This window comes from Phaethon lepturus, unplaced genomic scaffold (genome assembly GCF_000687285.1).
Source record: "Phaethon lepturus isolate BGI_N335 unplaced genomic scaffold, ASM68728v1 scaffold2769, whole genome shotgun sequence".
Taxonomy (NCBI): domain Eukaryota; kingdom Metazoa; phylum Chordata; class Aves; order Phaethontiformes; family Phaethontidae; genus Phaethon; species Phaethon lepturus.
In genome coordinates this window covers 23,008-44,710 of record NW_010563985.1, presented here as the reverse complement: position 1 = coordinate 44,710, position 21,703 = coordinate 23,008, and the positions used below count along the sequence as shown (strand labels likewise).

The following is a 21,703-nucleotide window of genomic DNA, read 5'->3' as shown; positions in this document are numbered from 1 at the left end:
TGATCCAAAACCAAGCAGGAATGAAAGGAAAAAAAAATCACAAAGCAACAACCTTTTTTGGTTTTGTACCCAGAGGGGACATTCTGGGTTGCATTTGGATTTTGCATTTGGGGGTTTAGTTTTTGTTTTCTTTGCAAAGTAACAAAATTCTCAGAAAACTGACAAGGAGAACAAAACGGTTTACTTTTTTTTTAAGCTAGAGAAAGGGGGAATAGGAAGAAAGTTCCAATCTTTTCATCAAGAGACAAAAATATCAGCCAAAAGAAAAAGATTTTCAACACTGTGTTTGGAAAATTTGTAATAGCAACGGTGTAGCTATATTAACTATACTTTCTCAGCTTTATAGAAAGATATATAAAACATGAATACCAGAGGGAATATTTTTATTAACAAAAAATTAGAACATAAGCTTTTAATGCCTATACCAGGAAAAACAGTTCATTTATTTAAACAGCAGTTTAGAAACCAGAAACAAACCAAAATGAATTAGTTACTTTCCTATGGATTTAATTTTTGGAGTTAAAATCTCTTGATGGCTTCTAGGGAAGCCTGAGGTCTGTAGCAATTCTCAGGAAACAGCATTGCTGACTACAGCACAAAACAACTCAAATTGTGCTGATTCGGGAGGCAAAGCCTTTGAAACCGGTGGAGGTTGTGGAGGAGTCAGAAGCTTAAGAAATGCCAATATTATTTCAAGAGGGGAAAAAAAGAAGCTCTATTTCCAAAAGGAGCAAAACTGGAAGGTAATTAAACTCAGCAGCATCCTAGAAGCCAACACAAGGCTTAACTTCTGAGTTCAGCTTGGACTGAAGCTCATGGTTGAAAGCTGATACGGGCTTTTCCTAGGGCAGGGATAGGTAAAGCATGGTCCAGCAGGGCTGGATATCCAGGCTGTATCCTGGATATACTCTAATTTTGAGTGCTGAGACACAGCATGGAGACCGTGCAGTAATCTGGTAAAGTGTGGAGAATTAGGAGCAGACCAGTGGTTTGCAGACTTCTACTTCCGAGGGCCTCACCTCTATGTTAAAGGATCATCTGGATCAGTCCACCTTGTACAAAGTGGGCTTAGCCCTGGCAGATTGTCAGTGTTTCCCAGGACTGGGCAAGGGCCAGCTGCCCCTGTCAAAAAGCATGAAGTATATCTGTGCTTGGGTCTCATGCTTGGAGTAAGAAAAACTACTATGAGAAGGTAAGAAAAACAAAAAACCTCTTCTTCTACCTTTCTTTCCTTATGGTGCCCTGTTATGAGGAAGGTTGATTGAGTACCAAGACTCAAGACATGCTCTGGTACATTAACACAGCTGAAAACGTTAGCCATGGAAACTGATGCCTTAACCTATGCTGCTTGAGCGGAATTCAGTTTGTAAACGTCTAATAAAGGACATGATGGACTTTTTAAAAATGAGATAACCAAGACATGGGATTTACTTTATATTTTAAGAAATTAGACTATATCAAATGTGTAATAAAAATATTTTCTATAGGATTTTAAAATATATACATATATAAACTACCTTAATTTTTAATGCCCTGTTGATATTGATGTGGTATCTAAGTGTAACTAAGTGAGGCTGCCCAGCAACCTCCATTATACCTCAAACAGTGATTACAAAACTTGAAGCCTTGTCCACACTGTAAATTAAACCTGCTTGAAAATGGGATCTGAGATTGTCTACTGGGCCTGATTCAGCACCCACTAATAGTCAGGCTAAGTCTCCTGACTGCAGGAGCTGGATTAGGTCCTGGACACAGTCCTGAAACGACGTGGTTTCCAACCCTGTTGGCTGAGCAATGATAAAGGCACCTGAGAGAGTAACTGAGACCCTTGAGGCACTTCCTGGTAAAATAAAAAATATTAGATATTTTATATAGAATATTTAGGGATATTTAGAAACAGTCTTAAGACAATTTGGGCACATCTATGCTTCATTTTGAAAAGGAGCCCAAACTGACTGTGTCCTGGACATAGCCTTTGCTCAGACACTGGATGTAGGCTTTAGACAAGCTTAAGGGAGGTTGAGCGGTTGGGGGTGATGATGGAGCAAAGAGCATTCATGCCTGCATCCTTCCCACATATCCATATGCAGCATCCATCTCCATACATCACCCTGGCCTTGCTTGCCCGGCCCATGTGGAGGAGATAAGTTGGCACCAGATCCTTCCAAGAAGAGGTCCTGTGTCAAGGGCCTGCAATGGCCCATGGGGCTGAACTGGCACTTTCATCAAAGACAACCTAAAACTGATGGAGGGGGCTGAGGGCAGAGCCGCACAGATTACAGACTGGCCCTATGTCTGCCAAGGACAGCGAGGACATGGCTTTGGGCTGTGCCTCCAACACCCAGCCAAACACGGGTTGCGTTCTTGTTTAATCTAGCACTATGTCTAAAGCAAGTTCAGGTTCATTTTCCATGCAAGGTTTGAAGCACAATGTCGACAAGGTGTGAGGGCTAACGCAGGCAAAATTTGCCATTATCATTGGCCTGAGCACTTACCCTTGCATTATACTTTAAGGTAGGTAGCATGGGAGTTCTCCTGCTTCAAAGAGTTAATATAGGGGGTTTGACCACCTGCAGAGGAAAGTTTCTCACTGAGCTTTCGGTTCATCTGCTCCATGTGCCTCGTGTTTTTCCTGGCTTGCCGGAGAGACCTCTTGACTTTCTTCACCCGATCTCGGAGCTGCTTGTTGCGCTTCTCCAGCGTCGCCACTTTCTGTTGCAGCTTCTTCACTCTGTCCTCCTCCTCAAACAGGGCCTTCTGGACCGAGGAGCACATGAGCTGAGGAGGCAGCAGAAATAGAGCAGCAACAGGTGAGCTTTATACAAAAACTTATTAAAGCAAGGGTTAATTCAGGTGTTCCTTGAAGCACCTCACAGCTCTTCAAAAGTAGAATGCTTTTTTTGGAAGTTCTGTTCTTTTTTACACTGTTTTTACTAAAAGCCTTTTGTTCACTTCTGTATTCAGATAAGACCCAAAACTGTAGATCTTAACTACTACTACTTAACTTAACTACTACTACTAATTGTGAACTAGTGGTTCACAATTTACTTTTATGAGCTGTTTTAACAGGTCTTTCCAGCCCACTGAGGCTACATTGAATTTAAGGAGGAAGGCTACCCTATTTCTGGTATGAGTTTAGGCCAAAGGGTGTCACTTTTGGAAAACTCTAGATTTGATTCAGCTTAGCAGCCCTTCAGAAAACCCAGATTTTGACATGCGCCTGCCCTTTGCTCTTTATGTCAACATGTAAAATAAGGACAGCACCTGCAAAACACAGAACTGGTTGTTTTTGCCTTTTCAAGAACTGAGTTGTCATAAATACCTCATTATATGGGCTTCTTTCAGATGAAACCCTAACGGGTAAAATCTCAGCAGTCTCTAGGAGCATTCAAGATCCCATAACTTTGACAAAGTGATTTTTTTGGGGGTCATTGGCTGAAAACATTGCCCCTCCCGTTCTACCCACTCCCAACTTACTGCAATATTACCCCAAACAGGGACATCAAGCTCTTGATGTCCACTCATGCCTTTGGCTCTTAGATAGGTAAAAGAAAAAAAGGACCCAGTTTCAAAGGTGCTGCACCCAAGGCATCACCAGAAGAGCAGCTCACAAAGCGTATTCAAATCCGCTGTGTTGAATGATGGTCCAAATGCAAAACGTCTGTTGGACAACTGTTCTTCCTCTACTACCTCACCCTAGGATGACCTAGAGGTCTATCTCATCTCAGCTATATGTGACTGTCATGCTTACAGTCTCCTGTTTTTGACTTGCTTCCTGCTTGTAGGTGCAGCAATAAGAATGGGATGAGAAACACCAGCTACAAAGGCTGCTGACTAGTTTCAGTGCAAAGGAGTTGTGCTCCTGAGGCAGTGTCACTTGGGATGGGATTCAGCTGCCTTCTCTTAAGCAGCTAAAAATGAGACTCAGGTCTGGGCTCCTCTCTTTCAGTTTCCCCTGTAATGACTGCAGGGAGAGACATCCTTCAAGAGAGTGATCTCCACCACCTAGGGCAGTGGGAGGAATCACCCTCTGAACATGACTCTCTTATTTCACTGACTACAAAGGTGCCAAGTTCCAACACTTTTCAAGCAGAAAAAGAAGAGGTGCCTGGGGCTCAAGGACAGTCCCACCATAAAGTTTCTGATCTAGAGGAACCACCATCAAAATCTATATCTGCCCAGGGTGATGTGCCTCCTTCCTTTTTTTCCTACAAAAAGTAGCCTGAGATATTTTATTATGCAAGTGGGACTTTCAGCTGATTGCTGCACTGGTGCACTGTGAGGAAAAGCAGTGTTGTCTGCTGGATTTCTCTTCTATATACATCTAGATTTTTTTTCATGTGTGTCAAGCACTCCTGGACCCTGGATGGGCCTTCTCTGGCAGAACATTTGGAACAGACAGAGAATCTAAATAAACAAGTAAATCCTCACTGTGATGATGAAGGATTACATGTTTCTTTCCATCTCACTTTGTAGTATTTTCAACAACTGAAAGTAAGGGAGGGAGCCTGCTTTGATGAATAATAGTTCATTTGCTTTGGAAACCCCCAGCAGCTGAAAACCATGGCCAGTCAACACAAACACAGCAACTTCTTCCCGTCCCCATAAGCTCTTGTTTCTTGTTGAAAGCACTGCAGGGCTTTGCTAAAAGGCAAATGCTTGCCCCACCTGTCCTCTCACTAGGGCTCTTCTATAAATGCGTACTAGGGAAACTAGGAGCTCACAGAGGGCCAGAAATTGCACTGAAGAAGGAATTTGGTTTTGATCACAGCTCATTCCAACTGCTATTTGAAAAGAGCCAGCACATCCTGGCTTTTGTGTTTGCCAAACCCTTGCAAAACTTCAAGCAGAATACTTCTTGAATTTAAATCCCTGCAAAGGAGAGCACTGCCTTAGGAAAAGATGTTTGTTGGGAAGACAGGAGGTGGAAACTCTACTTCGTGAGGGATTTCTTGCATTTCCCATTGGTGCATTGATAAGCATGGCATATGGCAGAGGCCAATGCAGAGGAACAAACTCATGCAGCTGAAGTGTAAGGTTGTGCAAACCCAACCATGGCTCATCTGTCTGGGCTGGCTGGTGGGGGAATGGTAATGTCTGATAGCAGACATCAAGGATGGCACTAGTCTCATCCCAGAGGCACTCCCAAACCTTTTGAGATTGGTCCTCTGTCAGCAGAGGTGGTCCAGCTCTAGGGAGCCACTCAGAAACATCTCTAAACACCATCAAAAAGCTAGCCAGCTCATTTGCTTATGCTGTTCCTCTTCCAGGTCCTCACTCTCCAGTTTGAAGCCCACAGTTTAGTGCTTAAACTATCCGGAGATATCCAGAGACATCACCAGCACAACACCGTTATAAAAAACTGAGGTACTGCAGGACATGCACAGCTTTGTTTACCAGCAGGGTAGGTGATAGGAAGGGCCCAGCTTGATAACTGGATGCTTGCCTGCAATCGCAAGGCTACCAGCCGAAGAATAAACTCTTTGCTCCTTCTACATGGGGAAAAATAACAAGGTGGAGTCCTCACATTCTCACCGGCTGGTTACAACCAGCATTCCCCACAGGGCTCCGCAGCGGGGGTGATGTTTAAATGCGAGTGCTGTCCTACCCCTGCTGTTACTGCTGGGGCTGCGCTTCACATGGGTGCAACCCAGTTATTTTTAAACTGGTGCCGAGAACAGTGTAACTGCAAAAGCCAAGAGCTGAGCACAGCCTGTATAACTAACCCAGCTGCTGGTGAGAAGTTCACCAGCCCTCGGTCTGTCTTGCTGCTGGAGTAGTTCTTGTTTACAGCCCGATCAGATATCCCTGCACTGCACAGTCGCTCCTACAGAGCGTATCTACAGACAAGAACTTCACACCCCATTTTGTCTGGTCTCATGAACACGTAAACGTGCACAGTTTGCACTGATGGCCATCAAGGTCAGACCTTAGTTCAAAGGCATTGCTAAAAGCTACAGAGAGCTGGATTTTGTTTCTGGGAGTGGCCTGTGCGCCCATTCCCCATCACAGCTCACCTCAGGTACACTAAAGAGGGGGGGGACACGACACAGTTCATGAGATGTTTAAGGGACAACACAATCTCCATCCAGCAAGGTAAGTCACTGAGGAGCCAGTTCCACCTGGTGCCACTGAAGGAAAGGATGGGAAAGGATGGAGAGCTGACAGCTCCTATTCCCACATGGTATCATCAGCAGACAGTTAAGCAACAACTCTGAAATGCCACACTTGGCATGGCATACATGCCCACAGACCTGGGAAACGGAAATAAGGACAAGGAAATGGCTCCTCAGAAAAACTTAAGGGTTATTTTTCTAGGTTTCCTTCGGAAGTTACATTCTTTAGTGACCCACAGTTCAGAAGAGTTGTTTGCTCTGGAGATCTCTGTCTGCATGTCTGCTTGTTCCACAGTTTTTTAGCAAGGCCTCCACAGCAGTGGTTAAACTCGGGTCCAGAGCAGTACCAGGAGATGTAACAGGAAAGGCAGCACAACAAGAAGCATGCAGCTCCTTAGGATTTATCCCAGACAGCCTACAGCTGTGAAACTACAAATTAAATACCTTTGAGTATTTGTCTGAAACATCCTGTCACAAATATACCCAGTTTTAAATTTCACCACATCTACATGATTTACAAAATCTGTCCATCTGCCAAACAAATCGGCACTGTAACAAATCAAACTGATTTTTGGAGAGTCACATTACAGGCATGCGAGCCCTTTACCAAACACGCTGAAATGATGTGTATATATATTTGCCTGATTGACAGACACACAAATCTGTCTTCTATAAGCTTCATTTGAATGGGACAGTGGCTAGGAAATGCCCCATAGATAAAGACGTGATGGTAGCATTCATCCACCACAAACTGTCCATAAATAGCTGAATTTGGCACTACAGAGCTCAAGTCACTCAAAACCCAGCAGTGGCACCCAAGTCTTGCCCTTCACCTACCAAAGGGCAAGAAGTTGAGCTTTAGCTAGCTCCTCATGCATGCATGGGCAGCATGGCTAAAAAGCACTGGAGCCCCACTACCTAAAAGTCTTTCATTTCAGGTCTCCTGAAAATGTCTTTCACATCTGACAGTATTTTTGGACATTTAGATATAGGATGTCATCAGGCAAGATGACTGTAGGAACGTCTTTAAATGTGTGACCATAAGATCTGATCTCTGCATGGACATGACGTGGTTTTAGAAGAACTGGGCATGGGTCACTTTGGTTTCTTGCCCTCAAATCTTCCTCTTGACCCACACTGCTAACTGGAGCAGTGTCTAGCCAGGACACATGCCAGACCCAGCATCGCCCCAGCACTATTGGGAGTGTCTGGTGGCAGAAATGAGACTGGAAACACAGCCCAAGCACGGCAGGTTGGGAAGCACGTCTCCTGCTCTGCTGCGGAGCTCCTCCGCACTGCATCCCAGCGAGCTCACCACATCTCCGCACCGCTCTCCTCTTGCCTTTCCCTGCTATAAATCTGCTCCGCAGAAAAGGTAAAAATTGTTTGCATTTGCTGCACATTGACTTGGCTGCTCTGTGCTTTACCGCTGTTCAAGTTATATAAAACATCTCAAACCGAAACCTTATGCAGCACAAAGTGCGTACCTCCAGCTCTATTTGTCTCAGCACAGCAATAATTCATGAACTCTCTCTCAAGGGGCTCAGGAGCCAAACATAGCTCTTTATTTTTCTTTAACTCCACCACGACTCATTACCCCAACCCCTTCTGTGCTCTTGAGCAAGAGGAAGGGCTCCGTGCCCTGGGGGAGCTTATAAGGACACGATACAGCTCACACAGACGATCTTTACCTCTGCTGGCCAGGGAGGTCCCCTTCGAGCCCTGCCTTGCCGTGGCCACATTTCAGACTCTGAACATCAGTTTCTCCTTTGGTTCAGCCCCTTTGGGCAGGCTACGTGGGAGCGAGCACGCTGGATGGAAAGATGGATGGTGCGGCAAGAGATAGCAGGAGGGGTCTGGCAGCAGAGGGTATTGGGTTTGGGATGGAGTGGCTTAACCTCCAGTTACTGGGACTCTTCAGCCAAGACTAACACTGCTGCTGAAGCGTGGAAAAGCCCCTGTCAGCACTGTTAAACCATCGTGTTGGGTGAGGTGGTGGGGGAATGGCGGTGCTGGGTTAAACCACCTCTGCTTGCTGCAAGACTGCACCTTTCAGAGGTACCGAATCAGGGCCCGCGGGCAGATCCAGCATCACTGGCATTAATGGAGACGAGCCGGGATTTCACCCTGGGACTTCATATGAATCACCAAGACAGATGAGACCTGGATGGGGAAAGAAATGATTGTGACTGTTCTTATCTTACTTATCTTACTGAATGCTGGGTTGGCATTTGCCGTGGGAGGTATAAGGCTTGTGGCACAAGTCTCCAGTTCATCCGAAATGTTAGAGATGGGGACTTCACTGGGTATGAAGCACTGCCTGCAGGGAGCCTCTGCCACGCTACACCACCCCAAGGTGTCTTGGCACTGTGAACAGTGCTTTTCTTCCCCATTTCACTGCTCACTAAAAGCAGATTTTCACTTTAAACTCCTAAGATGCAGCCAGTCAAGGCAAGTTGTCTCACCTTTCCCAACCGTCATCGGAGAGGAATGGAAATGCCCAAGGAAAAACTTCTTGCCTGCCTTAGACACCTACCTGGGCTGGACCGCTTTTGGGGACCCTCTCCATTGCCCAGATAACTAGCTCAGGCTGAGATGGATCCCACACCAAGGCCCACAAAATGGCAGCTGGCATCACTGACCACCCAGGGCAGGCTGCAAGGGCAGCACAGAGGTAGTTTTCTTGGAGTTTGGAGAACCTTGCCCTGGAAACGGACCCAGGTCCATGTCCACAGGCAATGGGGAGTCTTTAAAAACAGCCTTGTTTGTTCCGATCTGCATCAAACCGCTGCTTGGTGGAAAACCATCCCAAGAACTGCTGGAGGGCCTGCCAGGGGCTGCTCTTGGACAGCATCTTGGCTGGTCTCTTGGGTGATACTTGGCCCTGATGTCCACTGAGCAAGGCCCATGTACCTGGAAAATGTGAACGATGTTTACAAGCTGTGACGTAAGGCCCGAGTGCCAGCAGCTCCACCAAGACACCGACTCAGCACAGAGGATGGTTGAGTCACAGGGAAGAGTGTTTTTCATAAGGAAAAACATAACCTATTATTTTTTTCTCATCTTTTTTAAAATAATGATCTTAAGCTGAGCAACAGATTTTTTAAAAAAAGATACTTCCCTGTGATTAAGTACTTTGAAAAACCTGACCTTTCTCTCTGGTCTGAATTGCTGGTGGCTCTCATCTGCAGTGGGTGTTGCAGGTATCCGTTTCAAAACCCTACCCCTCGCCTTTGAACTCACAGCCCTTGCACCCCTGCTCCCAGGCTGGGGGTGGTTTTAGAGGACACAGGGGGATTAGGAGGCACTTGAGCGCTGGGGAAAAGACTCTCAGCATGGAAAGAGGTCCCTAGCCCCAAAATCACGCCTGGAGCATGTCCTGGGGCATCGCTTTCCCCAGATACTTCAAGCCCTGAAGGCTGAGATGCTGCTGAGGGGGGAGGATGCAAAGATACCCAGTGACAGTTGTACCCGGTCCCTTCTGCCAAGATTGGGGATGGAGGTGGAAATGTGTCTCCATTGTACTTGGATGGATCACTGCCAGTACCAGGAAGGGATCAACACCTTATCCCCTAGACTTGCAAAGGAAATAGGCAATGGTTTAACGAGAATAGAAACTACGCTAATCAAGAAGACAGGAAAGGGAAAAAAAGAGGTGTAGGGTATGAGCCAGGCTGCTTACCACAGGCACCTCGCTTGTGCCAAGTGAGCAGATAAGTCAGTCCCGACAGTAAATCCCTAAATTCCCTGCCCAGGCAGTGGGAGACAGAAGGTCTCCAGGAAGAGAAAAATAAATCAGGAGGGCAGGACCTCACTCTGGGGCATCTCCAAGTCCCTTTCCTCTCCTCGCTGACCACGCAGGCAGCGAGGGAGGCTCACCAAGAGCCAGCCGGCTGCTTTTCCCCATCGCTCCGGGGCGGAGGGGCTCCACTCTCGCCTTGTTTCCTTTGAAAACGTTCCTCCGAGCGATTCGCCCAAGATGCCACAGGAATGCGGTGGTGGATCTGGGAGGGGAGCGGCAGTGAAGTCTAAGTGGTTTAACAGGAGCAGCCTCCTCCTCCTCGCCTGGCTGCAGCCACCGAGCCCTGGGCTCAGTGCTCAGCCCCACCAGCCCCACACCTTGTGCTTTCTGCATTTCCAAGAGCTTTCCAGCCTTCGGCACCGCTCCCAGCTCGAGCTTGAGAGATACGTACCCTCTGAGATGGGTCAGGGCTGGGGGAAGCGGAGGGTGTCACAGCCTTCCCAGGGCTTTAGCCCCCAGGGACGGGCGGTGCCACCCTGCCAGCCTCTTTGCTGAGACCCACGCCACCCCCCTGACTCCCTCCCCCAAAAACACTCAGGGTGGCCAGTGAGATAAGGAGCCGTGGGGCGTGCAGAAGCAGGGGCAGCAGCCAGGACACCGCTCCGGGCTCGCCAGCCCTGCTCCAGGGGACGCGCGTTGCCCGTTGCGGACGCACCGCAGGCTTTGCAGCTCGGCTACCTGCAAGATAGAGGTTGCAAACACAACCCAAGGCAACGCGGCGGCTGCTCTAGGTACCACGCATGGGTGGTAAATGTCCCTGAGACACCTCTGTCCCGTGGCGGGAGGGGACACGGTGCGGGCATGGACTAAGCTGCCTACTTACAGGTAAACGACACTGAGTGCTGAACTGCACCACCCAGCTCAACCATGCTGAGCTGAAAGGAAAATGTTTCGAGTAAGGAAAAAACACATCTTCTCTCTGTCGCAAGAAGCAGTTTAGGTGCTGAGAACAAATGTGGTTTTAAGTCTACCTTACAGAACGGGCTGCTTCATAGATCTCTGCATTTTGCTCTGCCTGAATGCTGAAAATGGCTGAGATACTGCTTTTCCTTTTTTTTTTTCTTTTTTTTAAATTTTTGTCTCAGAGCTAGGGTTGCAGTTTCAGCTGGGCTTCAAAAGTCTCTGCAAGAGACTTTTTCTTCTCGAACGTGTGCAGAAACTTTCCATTTCCACAACTACCAATCTTTCCAAAACTGGCTATCCAACTTTAATTTCCAACTCAGCTTTTTCCCACCTAGTATTATTATTGTCACAATAAAACTAATTAGGTCTGATACGCCTAAAACTATTTTGCCAATATACCTTACCTCAAGTGTATTGTTCTCCAACTGAAAGTTGCTGTGTGACCGTGTCTCCGTCTAAACTTGTTTTACTTGGCTTGTATTTCAATAGGATTAGGTCACCATTCCCCCCACACATACAAAGAGTGAATTAATTAAATACCAAGGAAGGGATAAAACCAGCAAGACCCAGAAACGGTGTATTGTGTCCTTCCCTCTCACTGATGGGAAATGAGAAACTGCTGATCAGAGCAGCACAGCATCTTACGCTCTGCTCCTATTTATTGAAATGTCGGTGTCGATTTTTGAACGAGCTGACCCCTACCTCGTGTTACAACAGCTCCTAGAAACCTCATTTAACTTAATGGTCCTGTTAAACAGACAAGATCCACCCTATAGCAGGGTAGCACAGGGTGTACAGTATGTTGGGAAGTGCAATACCTTCAAATACACCATCCCCAGATGCAGCTGAAGCTGAGAACCAGCATCGGCTAGTGAGGAAATATATTTATCTTTACAGATAGTAATTTGCATGAGAACAATATTAGTTTAAACCAGGGTTATACCTGGTTTGGGGTGTTTACCTTAAGTATGGTTTACTTCAGTCTAATGTATTGTCGGAGTTCCCTGGGGGTCCTAACAGAGGTGTTCGATGCTCCGGTGTGGCAGGTGCTGTGTGGATGTCTGTAAGCTGAGGTTTGGATTAAACATAGCTGTTAGGGGTACAAAATAACAGGTGGGAGATGCGGGCTGTGGGAGGATGAGGGGCAGACGGAAACAGTCAAAGAAGGTTGATTAAGGGCTTAATGAACTCAAAACCTCCCATGGGTAAGGCAATGCCAGACCTCTGGGCACCCCTCGGCAGGTTCAGAGCGCAAGTGCCCATGTCCTCCACTGCCGAGAAAGGAAGGACTGGGATCAGTAGATTTATAATAAAATGTATTTTACATATAATAGGAAAAAAACTTGGTTTCTCTGTCACCTTTAAGTCAAAATGGGGAAAGAGAGAAGCAGAGCAAATCCCAGCAGGCTGGTGGATGGGTATTGGCAAATGGCCACAGTGTGACTGTAATGCATTAAATGCTGCCTCTCAAGAAAGCACAGAAACAGGGACATTTTCCGTAAGTGGAGTCCATGTCACCTCCCCAGCAAATACATCACACCTAAGGGAAGTTTTATCCACAGGAGGAGAACCCTTGCTGAGAAAGGCAAATGTTTAAATTTAACGCAACGTCTATAAAAGTCACGTTGCCCTATAAATCCCTCCACCCTGGACGCCTTGGCTTCAGACTTCACATAAGCTGCCGCAGCTGAGCTGCCTTTACAAACAGATAGGATTTCCTTGGCTGCAGGCTCGGCTGGAAGCCCCGCTGCCGCGCGCAGCTTCTGGATTTCAAAGAGCAAACGCAGGTGCCCTGGGGCGACCTGCCGTCCCCCCGTGCCGCTGGGAAGCGGAGGTGTCCGCATCTCTCCTGAGCATCTGTGGGAACTGCTGGGGCTGGTTTACTTCGTTTGTCAAGTCCACTTGGGTGCAGAAAAGCAAGGGGAGTGAAAAGGGCACGCTCAGACCTGTATTTATCTGTGCTTGGTGGGTCCCTTGGGGTAGCCTTTGCACCACCCTGCTCAATGTATCTAACCTAGACCCTGGGTTGGAAACGCCGGGTTTCTGGGCTCTTTCTACAGAGAGACAGAAATTCCTCCGGAGGACGAGTCGGAGAAACTAATTTAGGGCAGGGAAGCAGGCACTGAAACAGAGCCGAGTAGTACGGAAACGACTCCGACACCGTGCTTACGCGCACGGCGAAGGGAAGGTCTCAGCAAGAAGCCGTTTGCTGTGCCCCGTGCCTGCAGCCTCCAGAGAGGTGACGGAGCAAGCGGTGATGAGCCGGCACCCGCGCAGCGCAGGACCAGGTTCAGCCCTCCTTCGAGCACGGAAGTGCCACAGGGTGCCACAGCGGTGAACTGGAAAAGCTTGGGTGAGGATGAAGAAGCGAAGACAAAGGGATGGAAAAATGAACATCTGCAATCTGCAGGCGCTCTCCGGCTAACGTCAGCGCGCCGAGAAAGGAACCGAGGAGGCAAAACGCCCGAGAGACCACTCGGCAGCGCTGAGTAACAAGCTCCGAGCACTAACATCTGGCTGACGGGAGCTCGCTGCTACGCACAGATATTCCCGTCCCACTGGGCAGCTCAGAGCAGCCTGTCCACAACGCTGGCTGCTGCGTGGGCTGTAAATCCTGAAAGGGCCCCGGACCACCCTGGGTGCGATAAATGGGCAATAGGCTGCTCTGAGCATGGCAGGGTTTGGCAAATAACCAGCCTTCAAGGTGCAGAGACGTGGTACTTAGGGGACCACCCTCCTGCTTGCCCGTGCTCGAATGCCCCTAAGCATTCGGGGCATTAACGGCTCTTTCCATAGGAGTCAAGAGCTGCTGCTCCACTCTGGTACAATCCCTCAGATGGGTCCTTTTCCTGAGCCAGTATTTCAATTCTCAGTAGAAATTTTGGGTCAGGGAAATACAGGGTCATATTTGAGATACAGCACCTTATTTAATGGCCAAAGTCTCTCCCTGCTGCTTTGCTGTGCTTCATATAGACCCAGAAGCATCAGAAACTCACACCACTTACTGCCTTACACAGGGAAAAGTGCTTTTCACACAGGACTGGTTACAATGCCCGCGGAAAATAAGGTCTTAAGGTGAGCGTGAGTCAGGTCTCGCCAGACACACAAGCCTGGAGCCCTCCTTCCAGCCTGATTCCAGGAGAAGGAGCATTGCAGCCACAGCTACGCCGGACAAAATGTCCACAGGGCTGACAGATGCCCGACGGTGAACTCTTCCCTGAAAGCATCTAAATTATAGAGCACGCACTCCACCGCTGGTTAATGTTACGACGGCGGCTCTCGACTGTTTAATCCTAAATTAATAATTGTGTTGGAGCAAGATAATTACATAGCAAGTGCCACACCACCACGCAGCGGTATCGCCCTGTGCTCGGGGGTCACACACTTTGGTTTTTGGCTCTTTTCTGAGTGACTGCCCTGTGGTCTGCAAAATCTTGTAAAATCCTGCTGTCATGTGCACTTACCTGTACAATCTGCTATTGTTCCTGGCCAAATACTTAGGGACAGGTAGCAAATGTACCCCCTGTAATTCTGTGCTACCGTTTGTGTATGCATGTGCATACAAGGATTGTAAATCTTATTTTTAAATCTTATTTTTAAATCTTATTTTTAAATCTTATTAAAGATTTTTAAATCTTTAATTAATTATAATTAAATAATTAGAAATTAATTTTCTCTATCAGTCCAGATTTCTTCTGTGGATATTCATTTTGCTTTTCCCACATTTCTCTGACACAGAACGTATTGCATCACTTCAGCAACGGCAAGAGCTAGGATACGGACAGCCCCGAAGAGCAGATGATCTGAATTGCCCGCCACCCTTCCTGCAGTAGCAATCACAGTATCCAAACCGGGCACCATCCACGCAACCCCAGAAGAATCGCCTAACATCATAGCAGTAAATTAAAAAAAAAGGAAAAAAAAAAAAACCAAAACCCACTGTGAGAAGGCAGGTCCTGGGCTCCAGTCTAGTCCCTTAACTAGGACACTTTCCTTGTCTTTTGGCAATGGTAGTTTTGGAAAGCAAAATCACAATTATTCTGAGCTGCGTTATCTGAACAGCTTGTTCTCATTAAGCCACACGCGCACTTCACACCTAATCAAAGAGCGCAGATAAAATGAATGTCCTAATCAGAGGAAAGGAACTGGCTGTCTCCACTACAGAGAGGGCAATAATCAGTTAGGGGAAAAGCAGTCCCAGTGAGAAGTAGTTCTCTGCGCTTCAATTCCCCACCTCCAAAAATGGAGATTACCGGACACCCGTGATTTACAGAGTTTTCTGAGCCATTATAGTCCAAACCAGAAAGGTCTATATTCAGTCTGGATAATGTGGGGACAGGAGCCATAGGGGAGCCAGGACCCGTGGTCAGGTACTTCACATGTACGCAGAGTGCTCTTAGAGCTTCTCTGTGCAAATTCAGAGTACGAGCCCGGAAACCGCATTTTTCCATGAATGGTACCGCTAGGCATTGCCTACCACTGCAGCCTTGTCTCCGGCGATCTGGGAACCCATTTTCCGGTAAGGATCCTGGATAAACTGCCTGGCACTGGAGCACATGACTGGTTGAGCTTTCAATAATTAGGGGTTTAGTCAATAAAAGTTTGTAATATAAAAGTTGCATCTCTCTGTGTCACAGATCAAGGCATTTATGTCCACATTATTCCAAGAGGGGGAAAACCCTGGCTATGTGAACTCTTGGCATGCGTTCACATAGATTGCAGCGTCCATGGGATTTGGGTGTGTGCTGGGTCGCATTCGTGATAAACAGGAGGAATTTTCAAAGTTGGGAGGATCACAGATCCCACTCAAAATCATGGGACGCTTTTGGAAATCTCCCCACGTGTCTAAATGATTCTTTGAAGAGAAGGGTAACGTGGTTAAATGTGCTGCGGTCCTGAACCCTTATTCCCTCAGACACTTGAAGACGGGAGAATGAGCTGCAGGTGATGTACTCAAGGCTTCAATCGCTGAAGTTTGTCGCACTGGGAAATGAGGGACCTCTGTGGCATTAAATAATTATTATTTTCTCTATATTTTTAATGCTTGTTTGTAAATCCTGGTTGCCTGCAGGGCAAGGACAGACCTGCTCAACTTAATGAAAGTGGCATGGTGTTGTACAAGTGCCTGGTAGAATGGAAAGGACTAAGAGATGGTGGACTGTTATTTCAACACCTGCAAAAAACATCTTCTTTTGGGAGCTGAAGGGTGTCTCATCAGCTAAACCTGTCTCATCAGTTAGTTAAACACAGTCATGTCATTATCTGTCATCAAGATGGGACAACTGTGCCCTCTGCTTGTTGCACGATCGCTGACTTGGCAATGGGCAACGGAGAGGGCATGAACACATTCATACTTCTGCTCAGCTCCAGATGTACCCAGTGGAGGATGCAGATGGTTAGGTGTTATACCCAAGACCAAAGGTTTCAAGCATGACCAAAGGGACAACTTCCAGCAACTGCCCTCATTGAGACATGGATACAAAACCAACCATTCTTTAGGCACCATTCACTAACAGGGACAAAATGGGTGCTAGCATATGGGCAACAACATGCCAATGGTCCCACCTCTTATTCTTCTGGACCTAAGGGACAATAAACCAGCAGAAAAGCCAGCAGAAGAATACAGAAGGGGTTTTTGCAGGAAGGGAAGGAAACATTTATTCTCACTCTTTGGCTAGGACAGAAATTAGCTTGAGCTAGCATGGAAGAGCACAGCTAGAACATAGCACTAAGCCCCTGAAGGATTGGTAGAGACCCTTTCCTACAGGTATTTGAGGCCTTTCTCCATCAACCAGATGTGACTTAGGGTTAATACATGTAAACTGTAATACAAGCTCAGCTGGAAAGACTAGACAACCAATATTTTTAATCTGATTTAATCTGGTTAATAAGTACATCACTGTACTGGCATACAGCATCTACACTTCTACAGTGGACAGTGTTACTGAAACACAATCAAACTAGTGATCTACACTGCTCCCTCAGGATATTTGTGAGGCATTTCAAGTGAAGAAGCACAAAAAAAATCATGAAAAATTGCATAATTTCAAATGTTTTTCCTTCCATACACTCCCCACCCTAGAGATCCTGCCACTTACTAACGTTTCTTTATTTAATCCTTTCCTAAAATAACCTTTTTCCATTGAGAAATTTGCAAGTGTTTGGGAGAGGGAGGAGTTGTTTGCTGTTTTGATGGAAGGAGAGAAACTAAAATATTTCCTGGCTGAGATTTATGTGTCAAGTTTTAGCTTGCAGCCAGATTTTTTTAGCCAAGATATAAAATCTGAAGATAGTTCCAACTCTCCTCCTCAGTGACTTTTATTAAGTAATTCCTGATATGTGCTGAAATAAAAGGAGACTCTGCGCCATGGAGGTTTTCAGTGGAAATAAGGAGACCCATCCCTGCACAGAAGGAAAGGGTAGGAACATACGTCAGTCTAAGCAGAGCTGTCAGAAACTCAGCCCCAGCTTACTAAAAACTGGTGAACACATTGATGAACCTGTCTCTTAAATGCTCTGGGTGCAAACTGAGAACAAGGCAGAGGCTGCACTTGACTGAGGACAAAATGAAGCTGAGTTTTGCTTGAGGCATCAGGCTTTTTGGAAACTTAAGAGCAAACGCCTTGATGTGATACCTTAAAGATGCTCCTGATCTGTTTAGACTATTCAGTTCAATGCTGGTCAGCTGGTAGGTGTTATGGTCACGTCTTCCAGCAAAAGAACACAGAAATCCCTCACTAAGACATGGGCAATGTTGTAGTCCTCCATTCCTCCTGTCACACTTGCCATGCCAGACCCATGCAATGGTGATGGCCTGACCTGTGCCTTGGCAGTAAGGTGGCCAGAGCACCTGCCTGTGGACTGGCTCAAAGGGAAGAGCAAAGAGGCAGCAGAGATGGGTAACTGTGTGTGCCAGAAACCCATGGTGAGACTTGGGTGCCCAAAACCCAAGGTCTCAGGTGAGACTCACTGCGAAAAGGCTGGGGCTGTTGGCTACATCCACATTAGCAAGCAACAGGAACATATCCGCACAGTGAAGTTCTAGATGTGTACAGGAGGAGCAAATATATGGGGAAAGGGGATCAGGTGGATCCTGATAGTTCTGATCAGGATCCCTTGTGTTCCCACTAGGAGTTGGTGCACACCAGATGGGTGCCTGGAGCAGCCTGGCTGTGTTTCCCCCAGAAGGAATCTACTTGTGCACCAAAACCTCTGTGAACCAAACCAACATTTGCTAAGCCAAACTATGTCTCCCACTCACCAGGCTCATTGCTTGGCATGAAGGAGATTGCACTGATTTGACGCATCTTCTTGTTGACAAACCTAGGATGGCTGCTATTCCCGCAGGTGTCTTCCATGAGCCTCATGGTTTGGGAAAACTTCAAACAGTAGCCCTCATGACCATTGCACAGCCTGCAACACAACCGTTTCACACCTACTCCCCATCCTTCCCGATGGGCCAGCTCCAGCCTCTGGAGGTCTCGGCACTGGGGGCCCCTGGCAGCTCAGCTGCAGACAGGAGGTGGTGATGAATGTGCAACACAGCTCCGGGATTGTGTAATCCAATTGTAACTCAGAAATAGCAGCTGGCGGCTCCCCAAAGAGCCATCTACCACTGGAGCTCGCTACTTTTCTCTCTCTGAAGTTTCACTTGAAAGCTCAAGCAAAGAGGAGGGCTGGCTCAGCTCTAAAATAACCCGCCTGTTTCCCTCTACTTAACACACTGCAAATCCTTACTGGTGCTGACATCTACACTCTCCCAAACTCCCACATTTTTTAAGAACAGTTGAACCAACAAGTGCTGGGAGAACGCAGAGCCTGTGAAGCCACCTTGGCTGTGTTTTAATGCCTTCTGGAAAGATCCTAATGCAAGACAGACGTTCATGATATGTTTGCACTTGCAACTAAGCACTGGCTACACTTGAGCTTGGCTGTAACGAGCTCTCCCCAAAATACCACACATGAAATATGGGCAAAGAGACAGGGATATTGGTTTCAGAGCTATGTGTCAAAGGCGGCAGATGTCTATAAGCAAGAAGACGTGAGTACGTATGAGGATCCCCATAATTGCCTCCCAGCTCTGCTAATGACTGTCCATACCTTAAAGCCAGCTAAAAATTGTTTTGATATTCTAGTTATGAAGTGAGTCCCTCGGACACAACCAGAACATGATTTTCAGGTTCACCATGTGGCTAGAGCTGGACTGAGTTCAGTAAAAGCCACAGATGTTCAGATCTACTAAAAAATGCCAAGAAATAGAGTTTGCCCCGACCTCTTGGGTTGTGTGAGGGGACAAGGAGTGACATATCACAGGACATGCTCTGCTATAGACTCAAGACAATGAGTCTAAGACTTGTTTACGTCACCAGGTAGCAATTTGGACAAGGTGACGGAAAGGAGATCAAAAGTAATGCGATAACAGCTAAAGAAACTGCCATTTGTCCAACAGCCACACGTCAGCTTACAACTGCCTTTTGAAGTCAGTGGTATCATTGCTGGGTAGGTGTAAACTCATGTCTTAGGTCACTAATTTGAATACTTAAATTTAGTGAAGACTGTTGGAAATGCATGCCACGTCCTTGTGTATACCTTTGATTGCTGAGGGATTATTTCCCAGGCATCTCAAAGCATAACTATTCAAAGGCCTTTTCAAACAATTAGAATAAAACTGATGCATATGTAAAAATAATCAAGAAACAAGAAAATTATAAGGATAATCCAACATAAACACCAGTTGATACAATTTTTGGGCTGAACCCCAAAGTTCAGGCTCCTCCTTGCAGGCAGCCTTTTGCCTCTTTGGCTGGCCCCAAGTCCAAGTCTACTCCAGCCAGTGGTGAAAGACGAGCTCGCAAAGCCATGTGCCACCTCTACCGCTTATCAAAGTAGACCAATACCCTAAACTAACAAACTCACTTTTATCCAAAAAATTCTGAAAGTGGCTTCAGATTTCAAACTAATTTATTACTTTATTTTTTATGTACGACACATGGTTCATGAGGTCTACACAAAACCACATACAAGAGAAAAGGAAAAGGGAGGGATCCTGTAATAAAGTCTACATTATCTGAAAAGATATTTACGTATCTTCTAGTGTCAACTCCCCCCGGTGTTAAATCGCAAGAAGGAGTTACATGCATACAGCCTAATCGGTTCCGAGCTGAGTTTTGAATCTTGGGTGGTGGCACAGTGGATGCAGATGTGGGTTGCCTGGACTTGAAAAATCGTGATTCAGAAACAATGAAGTTACAGTAACGGCCATGATAAAGCATGTCTGTAGCAAGCGCAGATGGGCACTGCTCGATCTTCATCCTGCGTGTGTATTATGCATTAAACTTCCATAGGCATTACAGCACACAAATAGTTCACACACAGCATCTGTGAGGCTTGCAGAAGTTCAGAGGAAGAGGACACAGCTCTGCTCAGCTCTGACAAATTACGATGAATTCACTGTTACAGATTTTCCATGTCTTCAAGGGCAATGTGGTGTTATGGGGCCTTCTCACTCCTTGTAGTCAGCAGAGTCAAAAGCTTCCTGAAGGCCACCTCAAAAATCCCTCCCCCTATTTCCATCAGGACCCCAAAAAACCCCACCATAGCAGCCATCAGCAGATGTTATTCCAAGCACCCTTTCAACAGCTGCCGGACACTTCCAAGCACAGGGCTCCGCTGGGAGGACCAGCACGATGCATCACCACGTCCCCAGCCGGTGGCAGGTCAGCGGCGTGTTGCAGACCTCAATCTCCTTCTTGCTCCTTTTTTAAACTTCACGGTGTCAGTTGAGTTGAACCAGTTTTCTGGACACTTTCCCATTTCCTTGATACTTCAACAAACAGCACTAAGAGTGCAAAAGGCCTCAGCACACATTTTTAAAGGAACCCAGGCCTGACAAGCACTACTTGGCTGTCCACTGCTGTGACGGAGATGTATCAGCCCCTGCTTTCCTCCTGTTTTTAAAGCTGCTCTACAGTGTGTTTTATTGCATTTATTGGGGAACTTTAAAAGGCTCCTGTTCTGAAATTATTTTGGAAGACAGCCTCCATACATCAATGCTTTTTCTCACTCTGATTCTTCAGCTATAGTTGAGGTTGGCAAAATAGTGCCTTGGACAGCTTCTGATCTTGCTTTCAAGGCTGCTTCTTGTTCACTCCTGTGACTGGGATTTCTTTGTGATCGTGGCTGTACAAGGTTTCCCATGGCCCACAGGGAGACAAATCACTAAGGATGGGCTTTGGGGCAAGGACGCTGAATTCTCAGTTACATGGCATATAGCCCCAAAACCCAGGTTTTCTGTTAGCTAAAATAGAAAATAGCATGCTGAAAGCTCAGGTCCAGTATAGGGCAACAAGGGCAACAAAAATCAGTCCTATTTAAACTAGATTAGATTTGACTTTCTGTATAAAAATGTTGTGAGTCATTCCTTATGCTCACCAAATGATCTCAGCAGGTGCATATCTTTCCTAAAAAAAAGATCCAACCCCTTTTTCAATGATGAGGAGTCCATCATGACCCCTCGCAAATTAAAGATTAATGATCTACTTCAGTTTAAATAACCACCATATTTAAGTAGGGTTACATGGACATATATGTGTCCTGCACAACATCCTTCTCTCTAAATTGGATAGAGATGGATTTGATGGATGGGCTTTTGGGTGGATGAGGAACTGTTTGGATGGTCGCATCCAAAGTGTAGTGGTCAACAGCTCAATGTCCAGATGGAGATTGGTGACGAGAGGTGCCCCTCTGGGATCCGTACTGGGACCAGTACTCTTTAATATCTTCATCAGTGACATAGTGGGACGAGTGCACCCTGAGCAAGTTTGCAGATGACACCACGCTGAGTGGTGCAGCTGACACACCTGAGGGATGGGATGCCATCCAG

General features: G+C 46.6%; 1 protein-coding gene across 1 annotated transcript in view; it reads right to left on the bottom strand.

Annotated features, from left to right (window-relative positions):
* Positions 1 to 2,502: 2,502 nt before the first annotated feature.
* Positions 2,503 to 21,703, bottom strand: part of CCDC3 (coiled-coil domain containing 3) — a 41,264-nt gene continuing 22,063 nt past the window's right edge. Inside the window, exon 2 of the mRNA XM_010294698.1 lies at positions 2,503 to 2,778. Within this exon, the coding sequence (XP_010293000.1) occupies positions 2,503 to 2,778 (276 nt within the window). The remainder of the gene's footprint in view (positions 2,779 to 21,703) is intronic.